At 41.4% G+C, this 19940-nt stretch overlaps 1 protein-coding gene across 1 annotated transcript; it reads left to right on the top strand.

Annotated features, from left to right (window-relative positions):
* The first annotated feature begins 5105 nt into the window (after positions 1 to 5105).
* LOC137419368 (E3 ubiquitin/ISG15 ligase TRIM25-like) lies at positions 5106 to 16435 on the top strand. Its single transcript, XM_068105449.2, has 4 exons — positions 5106 to 5177; positions 5282 to 5429; positions 13250 to 13309; positions 15737 to 16435. The coding sequence occupies exons 1-4, from the start codon at positions 5106 to 5108 to the stop codon at positions 16258 to 16260; spliced, it is 804 nt and encodes a 267-aa protein (XP_067961550.2). The 3' UTR covers positions 16261 to 16435.
* The last annotated feature ends 3505 nt before the right edge of the window (positions 16436 to 19940 follow it).

The following is a 19940-nucleotide window of genomic DNA, read 5'->3' as shown; positions in this document are numbered from 1 at the left end:
AGGATCACCTTCATGGGGAACATTTTTGATGTCAAGGCGGCTGTGAATCGCTGATTAAGTCAGTTTGAGCCGTTTTTGAGTTGGATGTACTGTTCTATTGTGACGTCATCACAAAACCGCTTGCAGTGGTGATTAGGTTGATAAATAAGTATGCGATATGGTAGAATAAAGATGGATGTCAGTATCTGCCTTTACTTCATTCGAATAACTTTACCCGTTTTGGATAAAAAGAGTAGGAGGCATTACTTTTCAGCGTGCCCTCGTACATACGCGATACCAAGTCTACGCTTCTCACAAAGAATACAATAAGTCTGGAGACTTAGCGGTGAAGGTGGCTGGCTTTAGATATTGAGTTTGAGCCCCTGTTGTGCAGTTGAATTAACACCAGGTGGGTTGAGTCAGCCTGTCATCCTCCCCATGTGTCGGAAAAAGGAGGACCAGCTTACTGGTAAAAGGACACTGCATCAGTGGTACAACCACGCTTCCAGAAATGATGCAACTTGCAGTAAAGGGCTGCATATGAACAACAACAACAACAACAACAACAACAACAACAGAAAATACAGTAGAGACAAAGACCATTTCAAAATGCAAAAATTTGCTACGATGGAAATGCCAAAAAGCATCTAAAAACAAGGTAGCGATGGTACAACGAAAATATGCATGGACCGTCCCTACATCTTTTTTCACTAAATTAAAGTGTTAAGAGAAAAGCAAACATAGCTATCTGTAGTACTTATCAAAGAAACGTCAGCACCTGTCTGGGTTCTTGCACAACCTTGACTGCTGAAACACCTACAACTACATTCACAAGCACTATGTGATGAAGGTGCTGGAAGAGGTGTACTTCCAGGAAGGCAAAATACAAATGGACTCTAAACTAAGTGTAGAAAGGTATAACAAATGGACTCTTCAAGAATGTTCGTTCAAATCTTGTAGCTGGCTATCTATCTGTCAAATAAGGCATAGCATGATTACAATTCATTTGTAACTGCTTTAACAGTGCACTGTATATATCGTGCTTTCAGAAAGTATTCACACCCCTCGACTTTTTCACATTTTGTTGTTACAGCCTGAATTAAAAATGGATTCAATTGAGATTTTTTGTCAATGATCTACACAAAATACTCCATAATGGCAAAGTGGAATTTATTTTTTTATTAATTTTTACAAAATACAAATGAAAAGCTGAAATTCTTGAGTCAACAAGTATTCCACCTCATTGCTATGACACTCCAAATTGAGCTCAGGTGCATTCAATTTCCTTTGATCATCCTTGAGATGTCTCTACAACTTGATTGGAGTCCACCTGTGGCCAATTCAATTGATTGGACATGATTTAGAACGAAGCACACTTTTCTATATAAGGTCCTACAGTTGACAGGGCAAGTCAGAGCAGAAACTCTACCACGAAGTCCAATGAAGTGTCTGTAGGCCTCCGAGATAGAATTGTGAAGAGGTATAGATCTCGTGAAGGGTACAAAACAATTTCTAGAGTGTTGAAAGTTCCCAAGAGCACAGTGAGCTCCATCATTAGGAAAAGGAAAGAATATGGAACGAGACAGACTCTTTCTAGAGCTGTCTATCCGACCAAACATAGCAACATGGCAAGAAGGACCTTGGTCAGGGAGGTCACCAAGAACCCAATGACCACTATGACAGAACTACAGAGTTCCTTGGCTGAGATGGGACAACCTGCCGGAAGGACAAGAGGTTTGCGGATCTCCATGCATGGCTTGCGGACTTCCTCTCTGGTCGTAGTCAACGTGTGGCCCTGAATGGATTTCTCTCCTGTTCAGGCTGGGGTTCCCCAAGGCAGTGTTCTGCGCCCTGTGCTTTTTCTGGTCTTCATCAATGATCTCTTTGACTCTCTGGAAAATCCTCTCTATCTCTTTGCTGATGAGTCTACTCTCTGTCGCTCCATTCCTCATCCCTCAGATCGGCAGTCTGCAGCCTCCTCACTCTCTGCCGCTCCATTCCTCATCCCTCAGATCGGCAGTCTGCAGCCTCCTCACTCTCTGCAGACCTGGACAAAATCACAGACTGGACAAACAAGTGGAACATGTCTTTCAATCCTGACAAATCTCACACTCTTACTATGTCTCTCTGAAAAGACGGACTGGAAAAACCTCCCATCTACTTTTTCAACAATCCTCTCCAAGATGTTCTGTCGCTCAAGCTTTTGGGTCTCACTATCTGCCATCATCTTTCTTTGGAAAACCACATTTCCAAGCTGGCCTCCAAAGCCAGTCGCCGACTGGGCATCCTCCATCGTGCGAAGTCCTTCCTTGGCACACCTGAGCTCCTCACCACATACAAGGCTTTCATCCACAGCTCAATGGAGTACTGTTCCCCCCTCTGGGCCGGTGCTCCTGCCTCACACCTAGCTCGGCTTCACGCTGTTGAAACCAAAGCTTTCAGAATCATTGGAATCTCCTGCGATGAAGCTAACTCCGAGGGCCTTTCACTCACTCACCGCAGGCAGGTTGGTGGTCTTTCTGTCTTCTACCGACTCCTCTCCGGCCTTGCTCCCCCAGCTCTCTCTGTGCTCTGTCCCCCAAATATTCCAACAGGTCGCACAAGATCTGCCAGCAACCCTCTTATGGTTAAACTGCCAAAATCTAGGCTCTCTGCTCACCTTCACTCCTTCATTCCCCTTTTCTCCCGCCTCTGGAACAAACTCCCCCACTCCCTTCAATCCCACTCCTCCCTCGAGGTCTTTAAAACAGCTGTTCACCACCATCTCTTATCTTCCCCCATCCAAAACCTTGATCTTTTCTACCCCCGCTAATTGGGAAGTCCTTGCAGTGACCATATGTTTTATACGTCTCCCACCTCCCCCCAAGCCCTCTCCCTCCCACAGTTCTCTCGATGTCCCTGCTCTCAAATGTTGTGTTTGTGTCCTTCCCCCTCTCTCCCCATCTTGTCTACCGCTCACCTTATTTTGTGTTTTATGTGTCGGTTTGACTTTTTGTGTGATGAATGATTAATGTTAGCTCTTTCACGAGCCTCGATGTTGTATATAAAAAAAAACATTATAATAAAAAAGGTCTCTGCAGCACTTCACAAATCTATTCCTTATGAGAGAGTGACTAGACGGAAGCAACTCCTGAGAAAAAGGCACATCACAGCACACCTGGAGTTTGCATAAAGGCACGTGAATGACTCAAAGCATGAGGCAAAATATTCTGTGCTCTGATGAGACTTTAACTTAAAGGAAGATGGCCTGAATGGAAAGCGCGAAAAAGCGGAAACCGTGCACAGCTCATTACCCATCTAACACCATGCCTACCATGAAGCATGGTGGTGGAAGCATCATGCTATGGGGATGCTTTTCAGCAGCAGGGACTGGGGGACTTGTAACGATAGAGGGAACAATGAATCGATCCAAATACAGGCAAATCCTTGAGGAGAACCTGCTTCAGAGTGCAAAAGACCTTAGACTGTGGCGAAGATTTACGTTCCAACAGGAAAACGACCCCAATCATACAGCCAAAGCAACACTGCAATGGTTTCAGAACAAGAACGTGAAAGTCCTTGAGTGGCCTAGCCAAAGCCCAGACTTGAATCCCATTGAAAATCTGTAGAAAGACTTGAAGATTGCTGTTCATTGATGCTCCCAATACAATTTGACAGAGCTTGGACAAATCTGCAAGGAAGAATGGGAGAAACTCCCCAAATCCAGTGATGCCGAGTTGATACAGACATACTCAAGAGGGCTCAAAGCTATAATCGCAACCAAAGGCGTTTTTACGAAAGTATAGACTAAGGGGGTTGAATACTTATCAGTTATGAAGTTATGTTATGTGGATATGAATCAATCTGATATGAATACATATCAGTTATGAAGGCACAGATGTAGCATATTCAAGTGGTTCAGAACATTAGATATTTCTGTTTTTCATTTTTAATGATTTTGTAAAATTCGTCAAAATTATTATCACTTTGACATTATGGCTTATTATGTGTAGATCAGTGACAAAAAAAATAATTTATTCCATTTTAAATTCAGGCTGTAACATGGTGGGTAGGCGCAGGCGATTAGTCCATCTCAGCCAATCCAGCGACCTGGAAATATTGCATTCAGAATGGCTCGAACGACTAAGGCCCAATGAGGGGGAGTGCTGTCCTGTTAAAAATGATATCGGGTTGCAGGTCTTCAATCTGTGGGAATGTGAATCCTTCCAACATGTCCATGAAAATTGTTGAGGTCACTGTACCCTCCATAAAGAAAAACAGACACACCAAGTGGTCATAGAGAAGGCCACACCACACATTGACCATTGGACTGTTGCGTATGTGTTGAATGACCCCAGGGGGTTTTCAGAGCCCCAGATCCTCACATTGTGCCGGTTGACCTTCTGCGATACATGAAAGCAAGCTTCCTCTGTGAACATGACCTTTTTCAGGATGTCTGAGCATCATCCTCTGTGTCTGAGCATTTCCAAGGCAAATGCCCTGTGTTTGGGTCCATCAGTTGGTTTGAGTTCCTGCAGAATCTGCACCTTATGGGCACAAAGCTTCAGTCTTTTATATAAAATCCTGTGTACAGTGGTGGTTGGTAGTCCCAGTTCTCTGGATTCGCTTCAGATTGATTTTCTGGGACTTTGTTGAAATGATTCACACACTCGTTCAACGTCTGCTGTACTTGTGCTTGGTCGACCATTACTTTTTCTGTTTCTGACAACTTCCAGTCTCCTTAAACCTCTTGTCCCACTCTCTGATACTATTCCGCGATGGTGGATTCCTTCCATACCTTGTACAAACTTACACTGAACTTGCATGTCGGATCTCGTCTCAATGAACCATTCGACGCACTGAGATTTCTCCTGTGGAGTCGCCATTTTCTTTTACATTAAACCAACACACCTGAAAATATAGAAATATTCATGAGTTTCTATATCATATAAAACAAAGGGTATTCATTGTATCATTTGTGGTCCTAAATATATTAACAAAAAAAATTGTCCAGGTCTTTTTGGAACAGCCTGTACATAAAAGTACAAGGGAAAGGTTACAAATTACCTTATCTGAGTTTTCAAAATCCTGAGTTTCCAAAAACCTGAGTGAGTATCCTGAGTTTTCAAAATCCAAAGTCATAGCACATGCCAACGGATCTGGATGATGTTGAACGATTCATAAAAAGAATTGGTGTTGGCTTCATTTCAAACACCCAGGTTGCTGACATATCAGTTATGAAGGCACAGATGTAGCATATTCAAGTGGTTCAGTTTCCAGGTAGTTAAAATGTGCTGGTTTAGGTTTATTTGTGCGTTGACAGAGATTGATAACTCGCAGAGCCAAAACTCGACTTCCGCAAGGTGATGCCATCACGTCCTTCATAAATGTCACAAAAAGAGGAGTCTTTCCATATTTTTCCACTCTGGGGAGGATCTTCCTGCTGTTCACAAACTCCTTCTGCACTAGAGGTAATGTAATGTGAACTCGGTTGCTGGGTTCAGGATTGATGAAGTTCATACTGAGTAATATTGTACAATGATGGCTATGACAAAAAGGATATTAATTTTGTTTTCTGTAGATTGAAGAACAACTGAATTACAATTGAATTCTCTATTTTGAAAGCTGGAGAACACGAATCGGAACACAAACCTGCAGCATAGCAGTCTCTGGCTCTGAATTTGGCAAATAGTACTCAATAATTGAGTCGCATAAGCATGAGCGGTAACGCAATTGCTTCAGTCTATCAGTCTGGCAGTCAAATAAAATTGATAAATAATCCCAAGTGGGCTGCTGGTCATCTATTGAGGTTGTAGTTCAGGCCCCAGCTGATTTGGAGGAACTCCCCTTGGGAGCCCCCAAATACGAAATTGAAAAAAATCTAAGACCAAGCGATCCTGTGGACCATCGAGTGGAAGGGCTGTATCGGGTTTCAGAGCAATCGGTTGGTAAATAAAGGACAAGTAGGTATCTGAAGTTTGGGGGGTAACCCACCTTGGGAGCCTCCATGATCCGAATTGGAATAAATAGCCCCTAGTGGGCTGACAGTCATCTCTTGAGGATGTAGTTCATACGTCTGCTAATTTTTTGGGGCCCCATTGGGAGCCCCCCTGATACGAAATCGAAAAATGTAAGACTGAGCGATCCTGCGCGCCATTGAGCGGAAGGGCTGTATCGGGTTTCAGAGCAATCGGTTCATACAGTCACGTGAAAAAGTAAGTACACCCCATGTAAAGTTTTGACTTTTTCAACATATTTCAACATACAGCTATTTGATCTTCATTTCAACAATATTGATAGATAAAGGTGATATAATATAACAAATATCATGAAACATTTACATTTTGTAGTCCATTGTATAATTTAAATAAACATAAATGCAAATTTCGCATGTGGAAAAAGTTAGTACACCCCTACATTTATCACTACTTCAAATACCTAAAATTAGAATCAAGTGCACCAGCTCAGGTGCAAATGATTCGAACATCGTTAGAGAGGATCTTGGAGGAACCTGTCTTATTTAAACCTCAGACATTTCGTTTGGTTTGCCCTTTGTTGTTGAAGTGTGCGGCGTCACCATGCCGAGATCAAAAGAGCTCTCTGAAGCCTTCAGAAAGAAAGTTATCGATGTCTATGAGTCTGGGAAGGGATTTAAAAAGATCTCCAAACAATTGGAAATCAATCATTCGACTGTCCGGAAGATCATCTACAAGTGGAGAAGATTCCAAACAACTGCCAACTTGTTCAGGCCAGGCCGCCCCAGAAAATTCAGCCCGAGAGCAGACCGCAAGATGCTGAAAGAAGCCTCTAAGAACCCCAGAATGTCATCACGGGACCTACAGGTAGCTCTTGCCACTGGTGATGTCAAAGTGCACGAGTCTACGATTACAAAGAGGCTGCACAAATTTGATCTACATGGGAGGTGTGCCAGGAGGAAACCTTTGCTGTCCAGAAAGAACATCAGGGCAAGACTAAAGTTTGCCAATGAACACCTAGGCAAAGACCAGCACTTCTGGAACAATGTGCTCTGGACAGATGAGTCGAAGGTAGAGCTATTTGGCCACAGTACTAGAAGACATGTTTGGCAAAAACCAAAGACAGCATTTGACCACAAGAACCTGATACCAACTGTAAAGCATGGTGGTGGAAATATTATGGTTTGGGGCAGCTTTGCTGCATCAGGGCCTGGGCAGCTCACCATCATAGAATCCACTATGAATTCTTCATTGTACCAAAGGGTGCTTGAGGATAATGTGAGGCCATCTGTCGGAAAGTTGAAGCTCAACTGAAGGTGGACCTTGCAACATGACAATGACCGTAAACATACCAGTAAATCCACCAAGAAATGGCTGAAAAGAAAGAAATGGAGGGTTCTGGAATGGCCAAGTCAAAGCCCGGATCTAAATCCCTTCGATATGTTGTGGGGGGATTTGAAACGAGCTGTGCATGCAAGAAACCCCTCAAACATCGCACAGATGAAAGAATTCTGCATGGAGGAGTGGGCAAAAATTTCTCCCAGTCGATGTCAGAGACTGGTAGACAGTTATAAGAAACGCCTACTTGAGGTTGTTTCTGCCAAAGGGGGCAATACCACCTATTAGAACCAAGGGTGTACTTACTTTTTCCACATGCGAAATTTGCATTTATGTTTATTTAAATTATACAATGGACTACAAAATGTAAATGTTTCATGATATTTGTTATATTATATCACCTATATCTATCAATATTGTTGAAATGAAGATCAAATAGCTGTATGTTGAAATATGTTGAAAAAGTCAAAACTTTACATGGGGTGTACTTACTTTTTCACGTGACTGTATATGAGGGACCAGTAGGGATCGGAAGTTTGGAGGGTAACTCCTCTTAGCATCCCCCTGATCTGAAATCCAAAAATCGAAGCCCAAGCGATTGTGCGAGAAACTGTCTTGCATCCACGTGTCAAGTTTCAGAACAATCGGCCAGGTGAAAAGGGAGGAGCAGCAAAAATAGCAAAAAGTTATCGGATGAATGGAGGACCGTATGGACGGACAGACATCCGGACATCTCGGCCCATTTTATAACGTAATTTCTTCGAAAAATTGAAATGAGATGACCTAAAAATCATTCCAAACAGGAAATTTACTGTTTTTAGGGATGTCATAAAGGACACAAACAACAGTCCCAAATGATGAATTTAATGTGTTAATTAAGGTGGTGTAAAAGAGAGTGCATCATCAGCGGTAAACTTCCGATCTATTTCGCAAAGATCGTTCCAAAATCGTGAGTGTCTCTGAGAGGAGTTGGCAGAAGGTTCAGCTCTGGACTGTTCCGCTTGACCCATCGGCTTCGTGTGGTTATATCATCGTGCCTGATATTCAAAGTTTACGAACAAAGCTATTGAAGGTCGTTCTTGGAACTGCCTAAGAACCTGAAAGAGTGATGATAACTGGTTGCTAGACTTTGTCTGATCTGATAATCTGATAATCCCCAAAATAAAGTTATTTAACCACTTTGGGGAAATCTTCACAGGACGTGACCATGGACCCCCACCCAATATTGGTCCTGTGTCATGGTCAATTGGATCTGCAATCGGATATATTTGCCTAAGTCGTGGAGATATCCATGTGACATTCCTGAGTGAATGGCGAGTATGTAATGATGTAGGATTTATCTTTGATGATGTCTCCCTCTGTTGGTTGGTCATACATCCTCCTGTGTCTGTTTGTTTCTCTCTTTTAGTGTCGAATAAGTCAGCAAGGTAACGAAAAAATGCTGAACTAGAAAGGCACTTGGTAGAGCGCATACATCTGAGAGGTCGGATCAGTATACGTTTTGGACGCACTGATAGGCCGAATCTGGATTTGCACCCGAACCAAAATCGAATCGGCTTGTTATCGTCACCTAACCAACTCATCCACCTAGTTTGATCAGAACTCTTATTCAACGTTTTGAAATATCATGCTTCATATTGTTTTTTGTCCCCATCTTTCAATGGTAAAGAAACACTTTTTAAAAAAAATTTTTAACTATCGGATTTGGACCTTTACCAAAATGTAATCATTTCTATCTTGTCACAAACACCACCTCTCCACCAAATTTCAGCCCAATTAGTTTACAACGTTTTAAAATATCGTGCTATATATCGTTTTGGCCCCATCTTTCAATGGTAAAGAATCATGAAAAAACATTTTTAAACCATCAGATTCGGATCTTTACCAAAATTTAATCATTTCTATCTTGTCACAAACACAACCTCTCCACCAAATTTCAGCCCAATTAGTTTACAACGTTTTAAAATATCGTGCGATATATCGTTTTGGCCCCATCTTTCAATGGTAAAGAATCATGAATTTTTTTTTGAAACTATCGGATTCGGATCTTCACCAAAATTTAATCATTTCTTCCTTGTCACAAACACAATCTCTCCACCAAATTTCAGCCCAATTAGTTTACAACGTTTTAAAACATCGTGCTATATATCGTTTTTGGCCCCATCTTTCAATTGTGAAGATTCATTAAAAAAATTTTTTAGCTGGATTCGGATCTTTACCAAAATTTAATCATTTCTTCCTTGTCACAAACACAACCTCTCCGCCAAATTTCAACCGAATTAGTTCACAACTTTTTAAAACATCGTGCTATATATCGTTTTTGGCCCCATCTTTCAATGGTAAAGAATCATGAATCTTTTTTTTAAACTATCGGATTCGGATCTTCACCAAAATTTAATCATTTCTTCCTTGTCACAAACACAACCTCTCCACCAAATTTCAGCCCAATTAGTTTACAACGTTTTAAAACATCGTGCTATATATCGTTTTTGGCCCCATCTTTCAATTGTGAAGATTCATTTAAAATTTTTTTTAGCTGGATTCGGATCTTTACCAAAATTTAATCATTTCTTCCTTGTCACAAACACAACCTCTCCGCCAAATTTCAACCGAATTAGTTCACAACTTTTTAAAATATCGTGCTATATATAGTTTTTGGCCCCATCTTTCAATGGTAAAGAATCATGAAAAAACATTTTTAAACCATCAGATTCGGATCTTTACCAAAATTTAATCATTTCTATCTTGTCACAAACACAACCTCTCCACCAAATCTCAGCCCAATTAGTTTACAACTTTTTTAAATATCGTGCTATATATCGTTTTGGCCCCATCTTTCAATGGCAAAGAATCATTTAAAAAAAAGTTTTCACTATCGGATTCGGATCTTTACCAAAATTTAATCATTTCTATCTTGTCACAAACACAACCTCTCCACCAAATCTCAGCCCAATTAGTTTACAACTTTTTTAAATATCGTGCTATATATCGTTTTGGCCCCATCTTTCAATGGCAAAGAATCATTAAAAAAAAAAGTTTTCACTATCGGATTCGGATCTTTACCAAAATTTAATCATTTCTTCCTTGTCACAAACACAACCTCTCCGCCAAATTTCAACCGAATTAGTTCACAACTTTTTAAAATATCGTGCTATATATAGTTTTTGGCCCCATCTTTCAATGGTAAAGAATCATGAAAAAACATTTTTAAACCATCAGATTCGGATCTTTACCAAAATTTAATCATTTCTATCTTGTCACAAACACAACCTCTCCACCAAATCTCAGCCCAATTAGTTTACAACTTTTTTAAATATCGTGCTATATATCGTTTTGGCCCCATCTTTCAATGGCAAAGAATCATTTAAAAAAAAGTTTTCACTATCGGATTCGGATCTTTACCAAAATTTAATCATTTCTATCTTGTCACAAACACAACCTCTCCACCAAATCTCAGCCCAATTAGTTTACAACTTTTTTAAATATCGTGCTATATATCGTTTTGGCCCCATCTTTCAATGGCAAAGAATCATTAAAAAAAAAAGTTTTCACTATCGGATTCGGATCTTTACCAAAATTTAATCATTTCTTCCTTGTCACAAACACAACCTCTCCGCCAAATTTCAACCGAATTAGTTCACAACTTTTTAAAATATCGTGCTATATATAGTTTTTGGCCCCATCTTTCAATGGTAAAGAATCATGAAAAAACATTTTTAAACCATCAGATTCGGATCTTTACCAAAATTTAATCATTTCTATCTTGTCACAAACACAACCTCTCCACCAAATCTCAGCCCAATTAGTTTACAACTTTTTTAAATATCGTGCTATATATCGTTTTGGCCCCATCTTTCAATGGCAAAGAATCATTTAAAAAAAAGTTTTCACTATCGGATTCGGATCTTTACCAAAATTTAATCATTTCTATCTTGTCACAAACACAACCTCTCCACCAAATCTCAGCCCAATTAGTTTACAACTTTTTTAAATATCGTGCTATATATCGTTTTGGCCCCATCTTTCAATGGCAAAGAATCATTAAAAAAAAAAGTTTTCACTATCGGATTCGGATCTTTACCAAAATTTAATCATTTCTATCTTGTCACAAACACAACCTCTCCACCAAATCTCAGCCCAATTAGTTTACAACTTTTTTAAATATCGTGCTATATATCGTTTTGGCCCCATCTTTCAATGGCAAAGAATCATTAAAAAAAAAAGTTTTCACTATCGGATTCGGATCTTTACCAAAATTTAATCATTTCTTCCTTGTCACAAACACAACTTCTCCACCAAATTTCAACCGAATTAGTTCACAACTTTTTAAAATATCGTGCTATATATAGTTTTTGGCCCCATCTTTCAATGGTAAAGAATCATGAAAAAACATTTTTAAACCATCAGATTCGGATCTTTACCAAAATTTAATCATTTCTTCCTTGTCACAAACACAACCTCTCCACCAAATCTCAGCCCAATTAGTTTACAACTTTTTTAAATATCGTGCTATATATCGTTTTGGCCCCATCTTTCAATGGCAAAGAATCATTTAAAAAAAAGTTTTCACTATCGGATTCGGATCTTTACCAAAATTTAATCATTTCTATCTTGTCACAAACACAACCTCTCCACCAAATCTCAGCCCAATTAGTTTACAACTTTTTTAAATATCGTGCTATATATCGTTTTGGCCCCATCTTTCAATGGCAAAGAATCATTAAAAAAAAAAGTTTTCACTATCGGATTCGGATCTTTACCAAAATTTAATCATTTCTTCCTTGTCACAAACACAACTTCTCCACCAAATTTCAGCCCAATTCGTCACCAACCTTTTGAGATATCGTGCTATATATCGGTTTTAGTCCTATCACTCAATGGTAAAGAATCACTTAAAAGTTCTCAGATCAAGATCCAGATCCGGATCTTCACCAAAATCTAATCATTTCTTCCTTGTCACATGCTCAACATCTCCACCAAATTTCGTGCAAATCCGTCCACAACTTGTCGAGATATTCTGCTCAAAATTTTTTTCTCTTTTCTCCCGCCTCTGGAACAAACTCCCACACTCTCTTCAATCCCACTGATCCCTCGAGGTCTTTAAACCAGCTGTTCACCACCATCTCTTATCTTCCCCCATCCAAAACCTTGATCTTTTCTACACCTGTTAATTCACCCCAGATACACTTTTCTCAAATACCGACTTCTTTCCTGGAAGTCCTAGCTGTGTCCATGTGTTTTTTTTTTACCTCTCCCACCCTCACCCCCCTTCCCACGCCTCCTCCCCCCAAACCCTCTCCCTCCCACAGATCTCCCGATGTCCATGCTCTCAAATGTTGTACTTGTGTGCTTCCCCTCTCTCCCCATCTTGTCTCCCGCTCCCTTTATTTCGTCTTATGTGTCCGTTTGTTTTTTTGTGATCAATGTTAGCTCTTACAGGAGCCTCGATTTGTATACAAAAAAAACCCCCAAAAAACCAGACAGACAGGGGTGAAAATATATCCTACGTCCAACCTCGGTGGCAGAGGAAATCAAGTGAAGATGAAAACCTTCAAGGACATGCATCCGACATTGATGTAGATCGGGATCATCGTTTGTCTGATTCGACAATAGTACAGCAGTTAAAAAGATGCACTAAAAATGCACTAAAAATTTTGTATTTTTTATACACCTCCACGAAATGAATTCTTTCAGGATTTAAAGCTCTTACACCAGGTATATGTCACAAGCAGTTACAGGGACATTCCAAAAGCTCCCTGACCAAGATGCACAATTGAAGACTTTCCTTTATAATGTACAGAGTGAGTCTGCCATTGCTGGACTTCAAGAGTAGTTGACCTATAGTTCAGTGATGTGGAGTCTCCAAAACATGTTATCCAATAACCAATTAAATTAACCATAATCCTCCTGCTGTTGTTTCACTTGTGTAGAAATGACTAAGTTTTGAAGTTTTTGTTCATCTTCATTCATTTGCACAGAACATCCGGCGAATGAGCTGGAAATGGATGACATGGAGCAGAGCCGCTTGAGAAGCCTTTGTAAGTGATGGGAAATGGAAGAAGGACAAAGGATGATGATGATGATAATAAAAGAGAATGAAGTATAACGAGGAATTTATACTGCAAGGTCCTAGTTTGGTTCTTTTTTCTGATAACCCTATACTATAATTTAACGCAGAGCAGGGGTTGGCCTTTTTTGGGGGACCTTGGTCCTCTTTTTGAAGCAATGTTTTATGGCCGGATGCCCTTCCTGCCGCCAACCCTGTTCGTCGCCCTTGCGACACACAGGGAATTACCAGTGAACTTGTACTCAATTTGCCGACCTCGGAAGAATGACAGGCTGAGTCAACCCCCCTGGCGTTAATTCAGCAATCAACCGGGATTCGGAACCCAGGATCCTCGGAGCCCAAGCCGGCACCCGAACCGCTAAGCCAACACCAAGATATGATTGATGTCAACCAATAATATGGTCGGCCCAAAAACCTGCCTGCGGTACACTAGACTCAGGAGAAGGGCACGAGTGGAGAACTCCATCCAAAACAACCCATTGCTTGACAACTATCGGGGACGCCTCTTCGCGCTGGTTGTACCACCCAACGCAAGACACAACACAAGCCAGATTTGTCAGGGCAGTGTGGTCACGGTGAGAGTGCCGATCGGTCCGGCCCAATGGAATCAAACAATGAATCGGCTCAACCAATCGGCTCACTGGAATGGACCGGCCCATCTCCTCTTGTCTCTCTCTTTCTTTCTCTCTCTCTCTCTCTCGAACTCTGCCGTGGCGCTGACTTTGTGAAGGCAGGACCATCCTGGATGTGGAGGATCTCCGGGTCGCTCCTGCGAGGTCGATCGGCTGTCTCCATGCCGTCGGCTTGTTTCAAGAGAACTGTCCGGGGCTATACTACAACAACAACACCAACCCGTTGCTTGTGCTCAAACAAAATGTAACGGCAACCATAAGAAAGAGCCGGATCTACGTAACACTTTCGAAGATTAGTGCAGGTCGAAGATTAGTGCAGGTCGAAGATTAGGGCAGGTCGAAGATTAGTGCAGGTCGAAGATTAGGGCAGGTCGAAGATTAGGGCAGGTCGAAGATTAGTGCAGGTCGAAGATTAGTGCAAGTCGAAGATCAGTGCAGGTCAAAGATTAGTGCATGTCGAAGATTTATGGCAGGTCGAAGATTAGTGCAGGTCGAAGATTAGTGCATGTCGAAGATTAGTGCATGTTGAAGATTTGGGCAGATCGAAGATTAGTGCAGGTCGAAGATTAGGGCAGGTAGAAGATTAGTGCAGGTCGAAGATGAGTGCATGTCGAAGATTAGGGCAGATCGAAGATTAGTGCAGGTCAAAGATTAGTGCAGGTCGAAGATTAGTGCAGGTCGAAGATTAGTGCAGGTCGAAGATTAGGGCAGGTCGAAGATTAGTGCAGGTCGAAGATTAGGGCAGGTCAAAGATTCGGGCAGGTCGAAGATTTGGGCAGGTTGAAGATTTGGGCAGATCGAAGATTAGTGCAGGTCGAAGATTAGGGCAGGTCGAAGATTAGTGCAGGTCGAAGATTAGTGTAGGTCGAAGATTAGTGCAGGTCGAAGATTTGGGCAGGTCGAAGATTAGTGCAGGTCGAAGATTAGGGCAGGTCGAAGATTAGGGCAGGTCGAAGATTAGTGCAGGTCGAAGATTAGTGCAAGTCGAAGATCAGTGCAGGTCGAAGATTAGTGCAGGTCGAAGATTAGTGCAGGTCAAATATTAGTGCAGGTCGAAGATTAGTGCATGTCGCAGATTAGTGCAGGTCGCAGATTAGGGCAGGTCGAAGATTAGTGCAGGTCGAAGATTAGTGCAGGTCGAAGATCAGTGCAGGTCGAAGATTAGTGCAGGTCGAAGATTAGTGCAGGTCAAATATTAGTGCAGGTCGAAGATTAGTGCATGTCGCAGATTAGTGCAGGTCGCAGATTAGGGCAGGTCGAAGATTAGTGCAGGTCGCAGATTAGGGCAGGTCGAAGATTAGTGCAGGTCGAAGATTAGTGCAGGTCGAAGATCAGTGCAGGTCGAAGATTAGTGCAGGTCGAAAATTAGTCCAGGTCAAATATTAGTGCAGGTCGAAGATTAGTGCAGGTCGATGATTAGTGCAGGTCGAAGATTAGTGCAGGTCGAAGATTAGTGCAGGCCGAAGATTAGTGCAGGTCGAAGATTAGGGCAAGTCGAAGATTAGGGCAGGTCGAAGATTAGTGCAGGTTGAAGATTAGGGCAGGTCGAAGATTAGTGCAGGTCAAAGACTAGTGCGCGATAAGATCCAGCCAAAAGGAAATGAGGATGCCTGCAGTAGCAAAGACAAAACAAATTCCTATACGGAAAATCTCTGTCTACACACTACTTTTGAAATCAATGTAAACATCTATTAGAGATGTATGTATTTATGCTTCTTACTCTCTGTTTGTCGAACAAAAGCGCTTGTCTCTTACTGTGTCCACAGATGGTCGGAACCCGACTCTGGACCCAAACTCCGCACATCGACGGATAATACTCTCCGAGGACCTCAGCATGGCAACTCGAACCGAGGTCAAACAACCATACTCAGAACACGCTGATCGGTTTGATTTTTGGGATCAAGTTCTTGCCACTGATAGTTACTCCTCGGGCTGTCACTACTGGGAGATCGATGTGAGTCAGAGTCGCTACTGCGCGGTTGGAGTCGCGTTAAACAACTTGAGGCGGAAAGGGGGGAATAAGCAGACCAGGTTGGGATGGAATTCTGAGTCTTGGTGTATATGCAAATGGTTTAACGACTACATTGTAATGCACAACAATGTTAAGACTCAACTATCCTTGGATGTGGGTCCCCTAAAGTTTGGTTTGTTCTTGGACTGTGAGAAGGGAGAGCTGACAGTTTTCGGGGACTCTCAGGTCCTGCATGTGTTCAAGGGGAACTTCAGTGACTCCGTCAAACCCGCTTTGTTGTTTGGTTTGAGTGGTTCTGCGCAGTTCTGTTCCTTATGATGATTTTCCTCATTTTGTGCCATTAGCGATGAAAATTTTGATCACATGACTTAAAACATTGCATGTTAGTTATTTTGGGGTCAAAGAAATTTGAAAAACAACATTTCCTTGTGCTTATGTGCATATTGATCATTTGATTAATATTTGCTTGTTGTAGTAATAAAGCTCTCAAAGGAAGTAGACTTTGTCTTCTGGTATCCTTGACCTAATAAAATGTATTGTCACACATGAAAGCATCTACCATATAAAACATAATGTCAGTTTGTGTGTTTGTACAGATGTCTGTCCCACTTCACAAGGCTAGGTTTTAAAGGCCGATCTTTTAACACGAATGTGTGTTCACTACGGTCTATTTATGAGGATAAAACAAACTCGAAAAAGATTTTCCATAAAAGGGTAATTATGTCTCTTCTATTGGAATTGTAGACGATGGCTTGTAAACTGAGCCTCAGGGGTGGTGCAGAAAAGCGTTTTTTTAAAAAACAATAAATACAAGGTACAGGGACGTGAAATTCACTGCATGTGATGTGCAACACGCGCAGAGTAAAACAAGTGTTCATTTACGTCCGTAGGATATCTAATAAATAAAGAAGATATAAGCACACCTGACACTAGGCCGAGGCTTCAGACTTTGGCATGCTCACGAGGCTGCACCGTCAAATGAACTGTTCCAACTTGTCATTTTTGACGGGCTTTTTATTAGTACTCCAATAAACGTGTTGTCGTTGTCTCTAAACCGTGTACACGTGGGACGTGGCCTCAAATAACCGAGCGGTGATTTTTTGATTTAAAGCCCAGCGTGGTAAAGGAAAGTCCGCCCTTTGCTGATGACTCCCTAGTCTGTATGTCGGTCCCTCTGTCACATATCGTGATGAAAGAATCTCATGAGATTGTGAATTTAACTTTGTTTCATCATTATTTAATTTCAACTTTGTTGTTGTTTGTTGTATCATGAAGTGGATAATTAATTTTGGATAATTTGTTAACCCAATTAGGCTACCCACAATCACTTGAGCATGGCAATTCCATGGAATTTTCCGTGGAACATATCTCACGAGATTGTGAATGGGGAGTTGAAGTCCGAAGCTAGTTTGGATAACCAGAAACACCCGCTCCCTACGGGATGCACCAGGACCTTCTCTTTCCAAATATCCACACGTATCCACAGTACCGATGCAGGAAACCTGTCTCAGGATGGTTTAAACCCAGCTCACGTTCCCTGTTAGTGAGTGAACAATCTTAAGAGGCCGAAACAAAATGGCGGCTTAAGAACCCAGCGATGTCACAGTGGGCTGACAAAGATGGCAGACCGCCATTTTTGGTAAGGCTTTATATGATTTTTTTGTTATGAGCACCTGGTTAATCATCTTCAAAAAGTGTGTTTAAACACACCCAAACACCCAGTTTACCCTGCGCTCGCGAGCAATTTTGGATTGCATATAATTCAAACAGACAAACAAGTTCAAAAAAAAAACCCCCCGAACAGCAACAAGAAAGATGTCTTGCACACCACTTATGAAATACAAATACAGTAAACAATAGTTTCCATGGAAGCATCAATTTGGCAATTTCGAAAATTTGACCTATCAAGTGTCTTGCATGATTGATGATTGTTGATTTTTACATAATTCAGTGACTCAATATGCAAATTATGACAAACAAATTTGGCTGATAAATTTTTCTGACTATGGCCGACTAGTTGTTACCCTGCGCTCGCGAAGCGACAAGCGGGGTTAAGCATTCAGGTGCATACGTGTGCCGTGTGCCGTGTGCTGTACGTGTCTGCATTTAAAAAATTCATTTTTTCGGCAACCGTTGGCCCGATTGACATGAAATTTTCACCATAGGAGCGCCTCCGCATGTAGAATATTGTAATGATTATTATGACGTCATAAGTCACGTGATACAGGCGCCATCTTGGAAAAACTTTGCACCTCTATATCTCTGAAACCACTCAATGAAAAAAATTGAGACCTGGCTCTTTGTCAACTACTCCCCATGGGGAATAAGATATTTTAATGATGATGTCATCGGTGCCTTCGTTATGACGTCATAATTCGACAAATACAATACTTATACATCCGATCATTATGATTTTTTTTTCAGCAACTGTTGGTCTGATGGACACGAAATTTTCACCATAGGAGGGCCTCCTCCTTTAGAATATTTTATTGATAATCATGACGTCATAGGTCATGTGGTACAGGCATCATCTTGGAAAAACCGAAAAATGTTGCACCTCTATATCTCCAAAACCGCTGCATGGAAAAAATTTAAACTTGGCCCATTGTAAATAACTCCATATGGGGAATAGGTGTTGTTAATGATGACGTCATTTGTGCCATAATTATGACGTCATAATTTGGCAGGGACAATGCTTAGTCTGATCAGTTTGAAATGTATTGAGCGTGATCTATGCAACAATTATATTAAAGAATATAAATTTATGATGTCATCGCTCACGTGGTCTGGCAGCCATATTGGATCAAAGAAAAGCAATGTTCAAAAACAGAAGAGTTGGCTCGCAACAAGTTGACTGCGCACGGTAAGTATTCTATGAATACCATCTAGTTGTCCATGTTTTGGATGGCCTTGACTTTGACCTTTGAGTCATTTTGACCAAGTTTACACATATACTCAGTCCACAAATGTACAAACAGGCTGTGTAAATTTCAATTTGACATATTGAAAAACTATTGAGGTATGGCAATAATAATAAAAATCACAAAAAGTTCCATTTGAATATAATGGGGTGAAATTGTTGTCATGGAAACCGTTGACATGCCAAAACCGTAAATAAGTCGGATGTCGAATAAATTTCAAATCAATAGGATGCAAATTGATGATTTATGTGACCTTGACATTTGACCCTTTGACCTCAAAAACAATTGGCATCTAGCTTTTGATTTTAGTGAACCAATTCAGTGACCCAATATCCAAAATATGTTCAAACTAGCAGGGCATCTACCCTCGGGGTGGATGGAGATTGCACATTAGTTTTAGGGTCTAATGGGATCCATATGGTCTAAACTCTAAAGGGTCTATGTAGTCTGAAGGGGTCAAGAGGGAGGGGTACCTGGTATGGTCTGTGACCTCTTCTTTTTCACCCACCCCTTCCACATCCAACCCCCGAGTTTGACTTGCGTGGTTTAACCCAAGATTTGAGGCCCTGTGATTGGATGTGGGCGGAAGAGACAGGAGGATGGTGATGGTTTGTTCCGGTTTTGAGGAGGGCTTTGGACTTTTGACTCAGAAACGTGCAATGAGGGGACTTCCCAGGTAAGAGCTTGAATACCTGACGTCATGAAAAGTGAAAGATATTCGTGGCACCTCGGATGGTGGGAGGAAAGTTAAGGACGGATTGACTGCTCCAGAAAGGGCAGCCTCATTGGAAGGCCCCATTGAAGAACGGTTTGACCAACCTCAACTTTGCCTCGGTTATATGGGTCCACATGGTATCAGCTCAGGTGTTTTCACGTCCTGCTCTCTTGTTCCTTCCTGCTTCCGTTCACGTCCTTCCTGCTTCCTGCGTTTGTTCTTTAATTTAGGCTTCCATTGTCTGCTCCCCTCCCAATCTGAAAAAGGATGCAAACACAGGTCTACTCAATTACAGGTGAGCTTAAACCTCCATCCAATTCTCCAGTTATTGTTTTTACTCTGCGCTCGCAAAGTGAAAAGCA

The sequence above is a fragment of the Myxine glutinosa genome, chromosome 1 (assembly GCF_964187855.1).
Source record: "Myxine glutinosa chromosome 1, kmMyxGlut1.1, whole genome shotgun sequence".
Lineage (NCBI taxonomy): Eukaryota > Metazoa > Chordata > Myxini > Myxiniformes > Myxinidae > Myxine > Myxine glutinosa.
Note: the sequence above shows the minus strand (reverse complement) of the source record. Positions and strands in the feature narration are given on the sequence as shown.